The sequence below is a fragment of the Vulpes vulpes genome, chromosome 16 (assembly GCF_048418805.1).
Source record: "Vulpes vulpes isolate BD-2025 chromosome 16, VulVul3, whole genome shotgun sequence".
In the NCBI taxonomy this organism is placed as follows: Eukaryota; Metazoa; Chordata; class Mammalia; order Carnivora; family Canidae; genus Vulpes; species Vulpes vulpes.
This window is the reverse complement of record NC_132795.1, coordinates 18,314,640-18,330,007: the sequence shown is the minus strand read 5'-3', so window position 1 is coordinate 18,330,007 and position 15,368 is coordinate 18,314,640. Positions and strand designations below refer to the sequence as shown.

General features: G+C 39.5%; 1 protein-coding gene across 1 annotated transcript; it reads left to right on the top strand.

Moving 5' to 3' along the window:
• Positions 1 to 8,362: 8,362 nt before the first annotated feature.
• Positions 8,363 to 14,544, top strand: CTLA4 (cytotoxic T-lymphocyte associated protein 4). Its single transcript, XM_026002472.2, has 4 exons — positions 8,363 to 8,546; positions 11,163 to 11,510; positions 11,982 to 12,091; positions 13,344 to 14,544. The coding sequence occupies exons 1-4, from the start codon at positions 8,438 to 8,440 to the stop codon at positions 13,446 to 13,448; spliced, it is 672 nt and encodes a 223-aa protein (XP_025858257.1). The 5' UTR covers positions 8,363 to 8,437; the 3' UTR covers positions 13,449 to 14,544.
• Positions 14,545 to 15,368: the final 824 nt, after the last annotated feature.

The following is a 15,368-nucleotide window of genomic DNA, read 5'->3' as shown; positions in this document are numbered from 1 at the left end:
AGTCTGACCATATTTGTGTGTGTGCATATACATATAAAATTTACCATTTTAAACATTTTAAAGTATTTAATTTAGTGATATTTAGTATTCACTAAGTTGTACAACCATCATCACTATCTAATTCAAGAACATTTTTATCACCTGTACTCATCAAGTAGCCACTCACCATTCCTGCCCCTCCCCACAATACCTGGCAATCAATAGTCTGCTTTTTATCTCTAAGGACTGGCTTATTTTAGATATTTCAAATACATGGAATCATATAATATGTGGCCTTTTGTGTCTGGTTTCTTTCACAGAGCATAATGTTTTTAAGATTCATCTGTATTGAAGCAGGCATCAGTACATTTATTCCCTTTTATGGCTGTGTGATATTTCATTGTGTAGATATAGCACATTCTGTTTATCCATTCGTCAGTTGATGGACCCTGGGGTTGTTTCCAGCTTTTGGCTCTTGTGATTGGTGCTGCTATGAGACCATAAGTTTTAATTTTTACTCAAAATTTGATTTGCTGATTTGTGTTTGTAGGCACCTAAAACCTACCAGGAAGTTTGGTAGCGCTGGGTTTCAGGTTGCAAACTTGCAGGAAATTAGAGCCAGAAGCCATGTTAGTTTAAGAGGTCTTGGGAAGATTGTGAAAGATGGTGAAGTCAAGTGAGAAGAGAATTTGAGTTAAGGACTCTAGAGCCTCGTCTTGGTTCTGCCACCAACAGGCTGTGCATGTGATTTTCCATAGATCATTTCACCCTCCAACTTGGGCCTTCATTTCTTCATTTACAAATGGGAGAACAAAGCTCACTAATGTCTCTTTTAGGATTCAATGCTTGTAATAGGCTTTGTGAACACACTGTGTTCCTTCTTATCCACATTTCTCCACCATCACAACTGCTACTGCTACTGCTCACACTGCAAAGGGGTAAAGATGTTTCTTTTGTATGCTTAAGGTGTGAATATAACAGTTTCCTATGAAACGGAGGCGTGGAGAAGGTCATGGCCTGAAATCATTCAAATGCTGCAGTAGCAGTAGGTCTAGAAATAATACGGTTCAAAATATGAAAACAGTGATTGTCTCTGTAACCAAGAAACTGAAATAAGTGCTTGAGGCTGAGATTATACCAGCCACAAATATCATGGGGAAAATAGATCCTGTCAAATGTTTGACACTTCCAGTGCTACTCTTTAGAGAGAGCATGTAACTCTTTGGTGTTGGGTAGGTTATTCAGCATTAAAGAAAATTTTTAATCACACTCCAGGCTTTCCTACTGCTTGTGCTAAGGCGAGTAAACAGTGACTTGTGACATTTCTGCGTTTGTAAAGTAGAAATGATACTGGGCTAGCTCAACTTGTTCCAGATGGAAATCAGGTACACTCTGAGGGCACCATTCAAGTGGGGTGAGCTGGGGTGCGTCACAGGTCAAATATCAGACTATTTACCTTTCCTTTTCTATTTCTTCATGATGGTAAAGAAATAAGATCTAGAAGCACAGGAATAAAATCGAAATGTGTGAAATGTGTGATTCTTGGCAAGTCAATGAACTTCTCAGCATCAGTTTTCTGGTCTGTAAAATAAAGAGATCACCAATTTTGAAAACACTTGTTCTTGTGTTTTGATAAAGCTGCTCACCCCAATTATTCATGGCTGGCTATGTTGTAACAGGGGTGAAGGATTAAAGAATAAAATAGAATCCAACTTTAATTTTACTTTTACCTGTGGAAACCTAAGGAGATTGAGGGATAATGGCTAAAACCAGAAATATAATAAGAAACCATTATAGATAAATAGAGATAAGATATTCAAAAGGTTTTAAATTATATAAAGTAAGGAACTTAGACAAATAGAACACAGATTCCCCCCTACAAACTCCTTAGACCACAGTTGACTTTGTCATATATTCATTCAAAAATATTTATTTTCATCTCTACATATGAAAAAAGCTCTGACAGGTGAGGATTAACCTTCAACTGAAACAGCTTCAACATTTCATTTTGTCATTCAGATCAGCAAATAAAATTTAGCTTCCCTGATACCTCTTTCCACTTTCCTCCCAGCGAGGGGACAATGTAGACTGAAAGGCCAACAGGAATTGATTCTATTTCCCCACAAAGGGGTTGTTGGAAGGTCTACAGCTCAGAAGTATCCATTTTTACCCGATTTTATGATGTAGATGACAGTTCCTTAGGGATTGGAAATTAGTCTACCACGTTTATTTAAGTGAGTTCTTGTCCAGCCCATATTTTCACCCTTTAATGGCAATGAAGCTAAAATTTCTTTCCAGTCACTTTGCATATCATTTCCTTTCTCTTAGCTCTCTTTCGAAGTGAGATGATTGACAGGTCCTTCTTTAGCAATCACTTGGGTAGATGATTTTCTTTTTCCTTTGAAGTCGATTTTGAAAGGAGTTGTACTGTGATGAGCTAATTAGCACAAAAGCAGAGTATATAACCTTAATTAGGCATGATAATAGACTCAACGTAATGGGATGTCCTGAAACTGCATGCTATGCAAATATTAGACTTTTCATTCCTCCCATTACATCTGAAACCATCAAGCAAAGGATGTTTTGCAGTATGTACCACAGTCAATGCCAGGTGCATGTCTTTCAACAAAAGGTTGGTTTTTTGGGTGAACTAGCTGGGGAAAGGATAATATGAGGAGGTTTAGGGGGGAAAATAAACTCAAAAAAACTGAAAAGTCCAATTAAGCTCAGAAAGAGCTTTAAAAATCCAGAGGATTTATACAATTAAGTAAAAATAATCCAATTACTCTACTCAAACTATTTCTTATCTGGAATTCTAAACACACTTTACTGTATGCATCACTGTAAATTATGCAAATCTCGAGAGATCATTCAAAGCCAGTTACTACTAAGAGTACTACAAAACCAGTCTGGGGTTTGCTCAAGCTAGTAGGATACAGGAGGATAGCAATAGGAAGACAGTGAGGAAATGAAATCACAGTGAATCCTCAAGTCCTAATTTTAGCCAATTATTTTCATTTCCTTTACCACCAATCCCCTCCTTTTTTTTTTTATTAGAGTGGTAAAACTAAATAACAAAATTGACTTTCCCCTTTCTACCCTGAAATGAAAATATCCAAGGATGGAGTGCCCCTAGACATTTCAGAATTCAACCACAGAATAATTGAGAACTCACAATATATAATTCTCAGATTATGTCTAGAGTTGTGAGTTTTCAGAATCAAATAGCTTATTGGTAAGTTATTTGGTTTCAGATACTGATCGGAATACTGATAGTAGCAGATAGTGTGTATTAGAATTGTCAATCCCTAACTTAAGTCTGATGTACCATCCCTTCATTAGAAATGATAATGAAAGGGTTTATATAACAGCTGAAGTTTGAAATCCATAGTTTTCTCTGTATTTAAAATATAAGTTAACATTTACTAAGCACACACTGCATTCTAGGCAGTTTTCAACATCTCATGGGCATAGTCTCATTGAATCATCACAGTAACTCTGTAAGATAGCTAACCATAATTAGCTATATTTTACAGAGGAGCAAGCTCAGAATCAGAGAAGTTCAAAAGCTATATCCAAGATCATATATCTAGTAAGCAGTAGAGTCAGGATTTGAACTCATGTCTGACTCCAGCCATGCTCTTCACCACTGTGCTGGGCAATTAGTGTCTCAGTCCCCTGATCGAATCCTTATCATTTCCCCCAGAGCTGGAAGTGAGATGGAAGAAAAAGAAAAAGGATTGAGACCTAAATTAAAATGGAGAAATTCTCCATCACCTGTTATGTACAAAGGAGACCCTAGTTAGATGCTGTATGTGAGGGTGAAAGTATGAGTATTGTGGAAATAGAATTTGAAATAAGGGAGACAGAATTGCACACAGTTGACTGCAATTAATACAATATGTTATTACTGTACATGAGATAATAGGGAAAAAATAAGTACTAAAATGGGAAGGAGACCAGGATTTAAATCCAGTTTTTGCCACTATCGGCTGTGGGGACTGGATCAATCAGGGACTTTGCAGGAAACAGGTAGTTCAAATAAGAGATTCAGCAGAAGGACTATTTTAACAGGTATAAGGAGGGTGAGGAACAGAAAATGTTTATGTACACAGATGCTAGAAACACTGGAAGCTTGTCCACTCCCAGGGCTGAAAGGACCAAAGGAAGAAACAGTGAAAACTGGCTCATAGGAAGGGTAGGGGGTACCTGACAAGAGCTGTACTGTTACTGCCAGAGATAAGATCCTGAATCTGGGAGAGAGCAAGGAAGAAATACCCTGACCTCTTTCCCCTTGCCTTTGGATCTTCTTTGGGTACTTCCTATTTGCTGATCCCTTCCAGAAGCCAGTCTGCCAAGGAACCCAGTGGTCCACGGGGGTCTGTCTCCCAGGTGGAAAATGGATATAAGGAAGAGGGAATGGAGAATAGCCCTGAGCAAGTCACTTCTCTCTAAATTACATTTTGCTTATCTGTGGTATAGTGCCTACCATAACAATAGTGGCCTTACAATTTTTACTTTCAACTCTTTATTTCAATCTTAAAATAATTTATAAGAATAGTGCCACGAACACACAGATATACTCTTCACTTAGATTCATCAATTGTTAACATTTTGTCACTGTTAATTCTTTTTCTCTTTGTAATAACACAAACATACACACATAATCTTGCCGAGCCATTTGAGAGTTATTTGCTGACATCTTGAGACTTTATCCCTAAATACTTAAGTAAATATCATGTAATAACAAGATGTTTCCCTATGTAACCCCAGTTTCATGATCACACCCAGAAAATTTAACAGCATAATGTTATGTAATTGTCAAATATAGTCTATATTCAAATTTCCCAAGTGTCTCAATTAACAATTCTAAGTTGTTTATTTTTTTTAACTAAGGATCATACATTGCATTTTATTGTCATGTGTCCTTAATTTCCTTTGATCTAGAACAATTTTCTAGGTTTTTTTCTTTTTTAATCTTTCATGATATTAACATTTTTGAAAAATTATAGGCCCATTCTAAAGGCCAGTTATTTTGCAGAATGATCCCAATATAGATTTGCCTAATTGTTTTTTCCATGATTAGACTCAGTTAATGAATTTTGTCAATCATACTACAGAGATGTTGTATTCTCAGAATATTATATCTGGAGTCACATGATGTCAAAATGTCTCATCATGGGTGATCTTTAGCTTCAGCACTTGGTTAAGGCGGTATCTGCTAGATTTGTCTATTATCTTATCCCCTTTGTCATTATCAAGTAGTCTATGGAATGATACATGTGAATATATCTTTTTCACCAACATTCTTTTTACCCAATGTTTTTCAAAATTATTGATTTTTCTTGCTATTGCAGAAATAGTTTCATGAAAGTGTAATTAGGGTACCTGGCACTTCTTTGAAAGTTTCTATTTCAACCCTCATGCTTTCTTATATTAAACTGTTTTCATTCATTTATTCATTTAACAAATCTTTATACAGTGTTCATCTATGAAGACTGGCCTGTGAAATTTTCATCAGTGGCTTTATGGTTGCCTAAACTAATGTCTTTAGCTTAGATCTTTCTCCTGTGTTCCAGACTATATTGGCAATTATTTTTGAGTCTCTTCATCTTACCATCTCTATAAACTCAATGTGCCCAAATGGAACTCATCATCTTCACTTCCTGATCTGCTCTTCTTATGTTCCTTATTCTAGGAAACTGTACTTCTGTTTTCTCAATGACTCTAGAAATAAAAAGGACTCCTATTTCTTGAATGTCCAGATACCATAGTATATCTTTTATGCATGCTATATGAATTATCTCATTTAATGCTTGCAATAGCCTTGAGATATTGTCACTATTTTCTGTAGGACACTGGGCTCCGAGTCCTAGATCAACCTAGCAAAGTCTTCATGCTAGGATTCAAATCTAGTTCTCCTTGATCTTAATTTTTTTGCTTTAGTGTAGTAATTAACAGCATCACTGGCTCCAAATCCTGGCTCTACCACTGACTATGGGGGATTGGATAGATCTCAAGTCTCAGTGCCTTGGTTTTTTTCTTTCATAAATTGAGAAAAACCATAATCCCTGCCTTGTTGAGTTGTTTTGAGACTTGAGTGAGATAATATTGACAAACATTTGAATGATTCCTGGCAGCACCACAGTACCTCCCAAGCCATAAATCTGGTGTTCTCCATCTATTCATTTCTTTTGGATTAGTCCCCTCAGGGACTTTGTCATCACTGTTGTCATTGCCTTAGTTTTGACCAGGAATTGGCAAACCATGGTCTGCAGGCCAAATCCAGGCTTCACCTGTTTTTGTAAATAATGTTTTTTTAATTGGGGTATAATTGATATTGTGAATAATGTTTTATTGGAACAAAGCCATATCCGTTCATTATGTATTTTCTGTGGTTGTTTTAACCCTACAACAGCAGAGTTGAATAGTGGCAACAGGGACTGTAAGACCTGCAAAGCCTAATATATTTACTGTCTGCCCTTTTATGGGCCAACTCCTGATTGCCTGGTTTTCCTGGTTCTATATACTCCTTCTCCTGTGTAAGGGGGGATTTTCCCTAGGATTTGAACTCAGACATGCTAATTTGCTCCTTTTGGTGCATTGGCCTTCAATGCTAAGAACATTAGCTTTCAACTACTATTGATTCCCATACTAGATTTGACCTCTGGCCACAAGTGCTTTATGCCCTTTCCAATCTTGACACATGCTATTCTTTTTGTCTCAATACCCACCCCTTGCTCTTGTCCTCATTAATAAGCTCAGGTTTTACTTTCTCTGAGACACACTTTCTGACTTCCACAGGCTAAACCAATGGCTTCTGCTCCTCTGTGGCTATGTGACATGCTTCAATTCCAGCATTTCTCTACTCTATCATGATCATGGGTTTACCTATCTTCCTCTGCTATTTCTGCAGGCTCCTCTCAAAGGCCTGAACATACATTTTCCAGTTTTGTATCTTCAGTGCCCTCTCTGGGCACAGTAGAGGACACTCTGGCCCTTATTAAGATCCCATGGGTTGCTTTTGCCTGCTAACATTTCAGCTGGGTTTGAAGGCTTATATAAGGTTGGGGCAGGGGAGGGTATAAAAAAGGGCCTCAGGAGAAGCTCCCTGAGGAGCTGTCGTATTAGTTAACTGCTGGAGGAGAAGGAAGAGGATTGGATAAGATAATGGGAGAAAATAGGCATTGGCACAGCATGAGTAAAGTTGATGAGATCTGTAAGAGGTATGTTGGACAAAAAGAGGAAGGGGGCATGTGAAGAAATGCTGGAAGCCAGGCTAAAAAGAGAGGCATTAGGCCCGTATTCCACAGAGTGTCCTCTACTGTGCTGAGCTATATATATGGACAGTGGGAAATCATAAAGTGCGGGAATAGGCAAACACCATATTCCATGTTGTAACTGTTTGCCTGTCAGTCTCCTAGAAGTCCCTTAAGGCATTAACTGCATTTTTTCCAGTCATCTTTCAATCTAAGTGCATATCCCATATCACTGGCATATCACAGGTTCTCAAGAAATGTCTCTTTCATTATTGAAGTATATGAAAACTCCTCAGTATTAAGCGAGGTGGTCCCCAATGTAGTATTCTCTTACAGTATGAACACTGGTCCTGTTTACAGTTTTCATAAATTTAAGAACTTCATTCATATTTAACCTGAGCTCTTGGATTTTATGCTTGAAAAGTTCCCTTTAGAAAGAAAAACATGTCTCTCCTCATATGGAAGGTTTGAATCTCTTGGATCATTTTGGCTGACTTTTTTTGGACCTTTTCCAACTCCATTTTGTCTTTGTTAAGGCTTTTAAGAATACCTGAATTCTTTCCTAATCTGCAAGCCAGAGGCAAATTCATTTATTTCCCATGATTTGGGTATTTTCTCTCAACAAATGCTAAATGGAGCTTAGAGAAGTAAACTCTTATTCATAAACCTGCCAGGGATGGTGAATGCAGAGCTTTTATTAATGATGTCTATGGACTAAAGCTGTCATAGGTCAAGGGCTCAGACCAGCAGCTTATCAGCTTTAGAGATGTGAATGAAGTAAATTGACTGGTTAAAGATGCCTAGATAATTGGACAAATTAGGACCTAGGAAGACTCCTGCACTCCAGGAAATTCTCCAAGTCTCCACTTATCCTCAAAGTGAACAAGAAGCTTCAGTTTCAAATTGAGTGCATTTTCCATCCATGGATTGGCTTGTTTTGTTCAGTTTTAGTTTGAGTGTTTGAGGTTATCTTTTCGACGTAACAGCTAAACCCACGGCTTCCTTTCTCGTAAAACCAAAACAAAAAGGTTTTCTTTTCAGGTGCCTTCTGTGTGTGCACATGTATAGTACATACCTGGGATCAAAGCCAGCTATATAAAGTCCTTGATTCTGTGTGGGTTCAAACACATTTCAAAGCTTCAGGATCCTGAAAGGTTTCACTCTGCTTCCTGAAGACCTGAACACTGCTCCATAAAGCCATGGCTGGCTTTGGATTCCGGAGGCATGGGGCTCAGCCGGACCTGGCTTCTAGGACCTGGCCCTGCACTGCTCTGTTTTCTCTTCTCTTTATCCCCGTCTTCTCCAAAGGTGAGTGAGGCTTTTGGAGGATGAAGGTGGAGGAGGTGTTTCTCCCACCTGTGTTTCATTTCTTTCAGCATTCAAGGACAGTGATTTATAACCAAGCCAGAAGCCAAAGGTAAGACTCCAGTCTCCTAGCTTGGATAGCTCTGTATTCTAGGGCAGGCGGGGAACAGCTGGCAGCAGCAAATAAGCAGAGATACATCTCATAGTGGAGCACCAGGCATTGACGAGGAGCTTAATGAATATATCTGAATTGGTTTGGGAGATGAGCAATTTCAGACATTTCTGTAAGATTGGAAGAAAATACTGTAAAGTTAAGTGACTTAAGAGAGGAAAGGTATCCGTGGCCCTTCATGTGTTTAAGTTTGGAATCAGGGTAAACTCAGGAATTTCCTTTTTGTAAAACATTGATTTAAGTGAATCATTTAAGTTTCTTTCCTACCCAATTTAAGATTTTAAGATCTTCTAATTCACTTTTATAAATGAATCTGCTTGTTTAAAATTTAAGCCTTCTTTACCGGGTTCAAAGTTTTAAGGTCCTCAGTCAATTCTATAAAATAGTTAGCTAATTACTTAAAAAGAAAAACAGTTTGAAATTGTAAAACAAACAAACAAACAACAGAAATAAGGGGAGAAAGAAAGAAAAACAAAGAAAGCCATCAGTCTGTTTGACGTAGGACACTTAATTGCCTTCTAACCTATCTGTGGACTTCAGATGTAGATTCCCAGGTTTCAGATGAAATAAAACTCTTTAGAGGTTGATGCCAGGTTGGCTATAGGACATAAATGATGAGCATTCTCACTGAATTTCAACCTTTACCTCTCTCTAGACCATCTCAGTTAAGAAACCATGTAGTTTATATGAAATATCTTAGCTGCTCAAAAGATATTTGATGATTAAATTATTACCAGATAAGAAGTATTCATATACACTTTCTTATTCTATATGTTTTGAGCATGTAAAGATTAAATACTCTTAGAAGTAATTATCTTTATTTTGTAGAAAATTTATCTCAACCTGTAACTTAGTTTCTCCCATTGAAAAATGAGTGTGACCAGATTTAGTGGTGATAACTGGGAACCTGCCTGGGGGGAGGGCAGGAAACTTGGGTCTTCAGGCTTAGCATCAATACAATAAAGACTATTGAGTGCTCATATGGGCAGGTTCTAATGGAGGCTCCCAGGAGTTTATAAGCCAAAGGCAGATGTTGCAAGAGGTGTAATTAGTGCACAAAAAATTTTATTACAGGGTGGAACTTGATTAAATACTGCAGTGGAGTTATAACAGTGTGAAGAATGCTCAGAGGATGCTCAAAGGATCCTCTAATAGACAGGGATGATATTTGGGGAAAAGACTGTTACCTATCCAGCCAGGGCTGCTGGATTAACACTAGCAATGGCTGCTACCGTACTATTCTCTCTTCCGAGGACAGATGTTGTCCAGTGCAGGTACTTGGGAGAAAGGACTAGTGATAGAGTGATTTCTATAGAGTGATTTATACACTCTAGAAACTCAGACTGGAGTGATAGGTTGGGATTGGATCACGGAGGACATAAAAAAACACTATTTGGTTTTGCAATCAATGGTATGTAAAGCATCAAAAGGTTTGAGCAGAATGAGTGACATGGTTCATCCGAGTTTTGAGTGTCACTGTATGCTTGACTAGAGAGGGGCCAGGTTAGTTACAGGAAGGTAACTTGACAGGAGGCTATCATTTTTTAGATGACACAAGCCTTTTTGAATGGAGAGCTGGCCTCCTTTGTCTTGTAGAAGCCAGAAGGAGAAAGAACAAAGGAGTATGAAGGTGTTAGAGTGAAGAAGGGAGAGTGGCGGAAGAGGTGGTGGTGGTGGCAGGGGAAGCCCACAGAAGTTAGCAGCAGGGTTGCCTCAGCCTACAGAGGAAACGACCTGGTACCCTCTGCTCTGTGGCTTCCTTCATTTATCAGCATCCCTCCCCTTGATAATAATGCCTGGGAATGTAGCAGCTGGCACAATGATCCAGGGTTCAGCCACTGTGGCTGATAGGGGTACAGGGCCAAGGAAAATGTAGGCAGAGGTTTGTGAGGTATGCATTGAGGGGTAAGGCAAGATTCTATACTTCAGCCTCCAAAATTTCCCCTACTACTCTTTTTTAATTTATTTTTTATTTTTATTTTTTATTTATTTATTTTCCCCTACTACTCTTTATAGTTCCTGTAATTCTATGATAACCCTAGAATACCAGAGGCGGAAGGCACCCTGTTATCATCTGACCTAACCCTCCTTACTGTGTGTGAGGGAAAATGAAGGTTACAGGGGAGGCATGACTTGCCCCCAAATCACATATTTCATGGGAGGGTCAGGCCTTCAGTTTGTCACATCAGTGTTCTTTCTGCTATAGGAAACTCTTGTCCAATAAGAAAACGCCTTTCGGAGTTTAGCAGGAAGATAGCCAAGAGATTGAGGGGACAGGTGGGGGGAGAGGGAAAGGATGAGGAGTGCTTGTTGAAGGGAGAGAAGCGCTAAAGGTGAAGCTGGAGGGTACCCATCAGAGATCAACTTCTGCTAGCTGGAGATTTTGCTTGAGCCTGGTTGTGGGTGATCATGAATTTGCTGAGTTCCCTCTAATTTTCCTTTATTAGGGATGCATGTGGCTCAGCCTGCAGTGGTTCTGGCCAGCAGCCGGGGTGTTGCTAGCTTCGTGTGTGAATATGGGTCTTCAGGCAACGCAGCCGAGGTCCGGGTGACAGTGCTGCGGCAGGCTGGCAGCCAGATGACCGAAGTCTGTGCTGCGACATACACAGTGGAGGATGAGTTGGCCTTCCTGGATGATTCCACCTGCACCGGCACCTCCAGTGGAAACAAAGTAAACCTCACCATCCAAGGGTTGAGGGCCATGGACACGGGGCTCTACATCTGCAAGGTGGAGCTCATGTACCCACCACCCTACTATGTAGGCATGGGAAATGGAACCCAGATTTATGTCATCGGTGAGCAAAACCATATCACTAAGTTGACCGTTTTGCTTTGCTGTCCTCTTTGCATGAAAACAGTTTTGTTCCTTCAGGTGGTTCATTTTTAGGATTATGGAAATTCTTTTTAAGAATTCTTTGCCATACCACATATAGTCTGGTTAATATGGGTGTCAACCCAAACAGCATTCTGACTAAAAATAAAATGGTTTGGGGATAGTGTTTTTTCTACTAGAGGTTGGGGTCCTCATTCTGGAATGATAATCATCGTGAAGTTTATCAAGGCCTTGGGGCGTTGATAGGACATTCCTGGGGAAGTGACTCCCATTAGACAGACTTACCTGTGAACTAGCAATACTATTTAAAGGTGGACACCAAGGTTGGAAGCTCTTCTAGAACCTCTTCCTTTTCTCACCAATGGGGATGGGGAGTAGGGCCCTAAAGTTTAAAGAGTGTTTCAAGGAACCTCTGCTTTGTTTTCTGTCACAGATCCTGAACCTTGCCCAGATTCTGACTTCCTCCTCTGGATCCTTGCAGCAGTCAGTTCGGGCTTGTTTTTTTATAGCTTTCTTATCACAGCTGTTTCTTTGAGCAAAATGGTGAGTGCAGTGCTGACAACATACCACTTTTGGTGGGGTTGCCTTGAGTGATAGCGACTGACCAAATGACGCTGTTGAGTTCAGTTTTCTTGAGATGAAGCAATAAATGAAGAACAGTGGTAAAGGAAGGACAGTGGTAAAGAACGCACTAGAACCCTTGGCATTGGCCTTTGAGGTTTCAGGATGACTAACATTTTAGATGAGTGTGTTTGACATTGAATGTTTGTGTGCTTCTGAACAGGGTTTCAGTTTGAGTAACCATTTGAACAACACAGGGCAGCTGTTTTGTTCTTTGTCTTCAAGACAATTGTACCTAATAACTCTGAAACATAAGATTAGGTTGGGCAAAATGCTGCTATAGAAGACCTCCTGGATGGATTTTATTCTCCCCCTTAACATCCCTCTACTTCCCCTGGAAGCCATCTCTTGGTGCTACCCTGCTTGTGCCACCATTATCAAAGCTATAGTTGTCCACACCACACCAGGCTGGGGCTTCCTGTTATCCAGTCTGCTCAAATGGGAAGTCTTGCTTTCCCCTCCAGCCCAGTTTTTATTTATTTGCAGTTGCTTGTGGAAGAGATGTAGGTATGGAGTTAGGGATCCTGTCAGGCTTTCTTTCTGATGGTCCCTTTCAACCACCTCTGCCTATGGTTGTCTTTTTCACCACAAACTCTCCTTCCTTGCCTCTCTCCTTCTCTTCCTCCACCTCCCCTCTCCCCCAACTCAGTTCCAAGATCCTCTGCTCAACTGTTCTATTGCTGTAGATTCTTCCAACCTCATTTGCTAGAAACTGTCACATAGAACAGTAGACTAGAATCTCAGTTTACTGAGGTGATAAAAATTGGGAACTAAGGCAGACAGACAAAAAGTAATAAAAAGTGTAGGAGGAGTGGAGATGAGAAATACAGCTCTAGAACAGAATAACTGAAGTTTATTATCTTATCAAGCTCTTCTCCTCACAGATAAGATGTAGTCATTTACCATAGATATTTTGGGTGTTCTTTCTAAAGCTTTCTCAAAGTCTCTTGCAGCAGTGAAAATGATTACTATTTTACATCAATAGCACAGAGTGATTTATCTAAAGTGAATTATAAAAGCTAAATCAAGAAAATCTCCTGGGGCTTATAATTCTGTACATGTGCATTCATTTTTTCCAAAGGAGTGGGGACCAATATTTGTTGAGTCCTATTATAGCTAGAGACAGCTTCTGTATTTCTCAATAATAATTACTGCTTCTTTTTGTGTTTGGCAGCTAAAGAAAAGAAGCCCTCTTACCACAGGGGTCTATGTGAAAATGCCCCCAACTGAGCCAGAATGTGAAAAGCAATTTCAGCCTTATTTTATTCCCATCAATTGAGAGATCATTATGAAGAAGAAAGAATATTTTCCAATTTCCAGGAGCTGAGGCAATTCTAACTTTGTGCTATCCAGCTATGTGTACTTGTTTGTATATTTTGGGGGGGGTTTCATCTCTCTTTAATATAAAGCTGGATGCAGAACCCAAATGAAGTGTACTACAAATTCAAAGCAAAGGTGCAAGAAAACAGAGCCAGGATGTTTCTGTCACATCTGATCCAATTTTAGTAAAAGTATCACTTGGGAGCAATATGGGGATGCAGCATTAGGACATGCACTCAAGGATATAGGTTAGGGAGTGGTGCGGTCCAAAGGAAGCAAAGGAGAGAGAGTCAGGGAGAGGATGATATTGTACACACTTTGTATTTACATGTGAGAAGTTTATAGCTGAAGTGACATTTTCAAGTTAAATTTTTGTGCTATGTTATTTTTCATAAATGTAAAATCACATGAAGACTTTAAAAATACTCACATGGCTATATTTTAGCCAGTGATTCCAAAGGTTGTATTGTACCAATATATATTTTTTTATCTGATAGTATTATGCATGGGGGCCACATGTGCTTTTGTGTATTTGCTGATGGTTTCAATATAAACACTATATGGCAGTGTCTTCCCACCAGGGGCTCAGGGGAAGTTTTATGGAGGGATTCAGGACACTAATACGCCAGGTAAAATACAAGGTCTCTTGGTAACTGGCTTGGAAACTGGATGAGGTCATAGTTGATTCTTGTAGACATGTTGGGCTAAATTGGTGTTGACATGTGCTTTGGGCTTTTATGTTAGCTCCTTTCAAAGATTTGTAAGGGAGTCAAAACTGGTATATCTGATTTAACTCCATAGAACACCATCGTCAAGTAAACGGCTCATTCTAGGAGTCTTGTAGGTATGAACTTCAAGGAAGCTCTAGTTTCACAAGGGCCCCAATTCCTAGCTCATGGTTAATGCCATGGGCAGAAAACAGCAGCAGGTGGCAGAACAGGGTGATGAAGGTTTCCGAAAACAAACACTGTTGGTGTTTTTTTAACTCACTATTTTCTGTGAAAATGCAACAACATGTATAATATTTTTAATTAAATAAAAATCTGTGGTGGTCATTTTCCAGAGTTGTTATCTTCCTTGTATTTGAATATTGTCTTTGAGGTTGCTTTTAATGGATTCATCCGGCAGTTGGTGGAGTCTCCATTATTATTAATACTGGGAACAAATTGACAAAAAGGCAAATAATGCTTCATGGGTCAGCTGTCACCAGCCATTACCTGCAAGCCATTTTTGGAAGGAACTGAACTCCTCCTCCGTCCTTTTGTTTCTTCACAACTATTTGAAATATAAAGCAGGTTTACTGCAGATAACAGCAGACCTTCAGAAGTCACAGAGCATTCTTTCTAGCACAAATTCTTCAGCTCCTCTTTCTTGCCTACAGATTTCTCAGCTCAACTCCTACAGTTGCCATGGCAACTCCTGTGTTGTCAATCACGTTCCTAGCAGCCATTTGATCTGCTTCCATGGTAAAAGGAGCTTTCCCTTACGGCTTCTCAATGGACTATTTCACACATGGGGGGGAAAAATATACCCGTGGTCCTGTGTTGCTATCAGCTGACAGACCTGAGCCTGGCCCACTGAACCCTCTGTGATTCTTGGTTAACCAATGTGTGGCCTCAGTCTACTTGGTTTCCTCTCAAGTTTTCATATTCTTGACCTCTACATCCTGTTATTGTCTTGTGAAATGATTCTCAGTGTGGCCAGGGACCACCTATAACTGAATCAACTGGGTCACTTACTAAAAATGTTGATTCCAGTGCCTAACCTCAGATGCATTGAATCAGAAGCTTTGGGTTACGGGGCTCTCTCAACAAGTTTCCCAGTGCTTCTTATACTCATCAAATTTTGACAATCACTGGGTAGATAGCCCCCGCCCCTC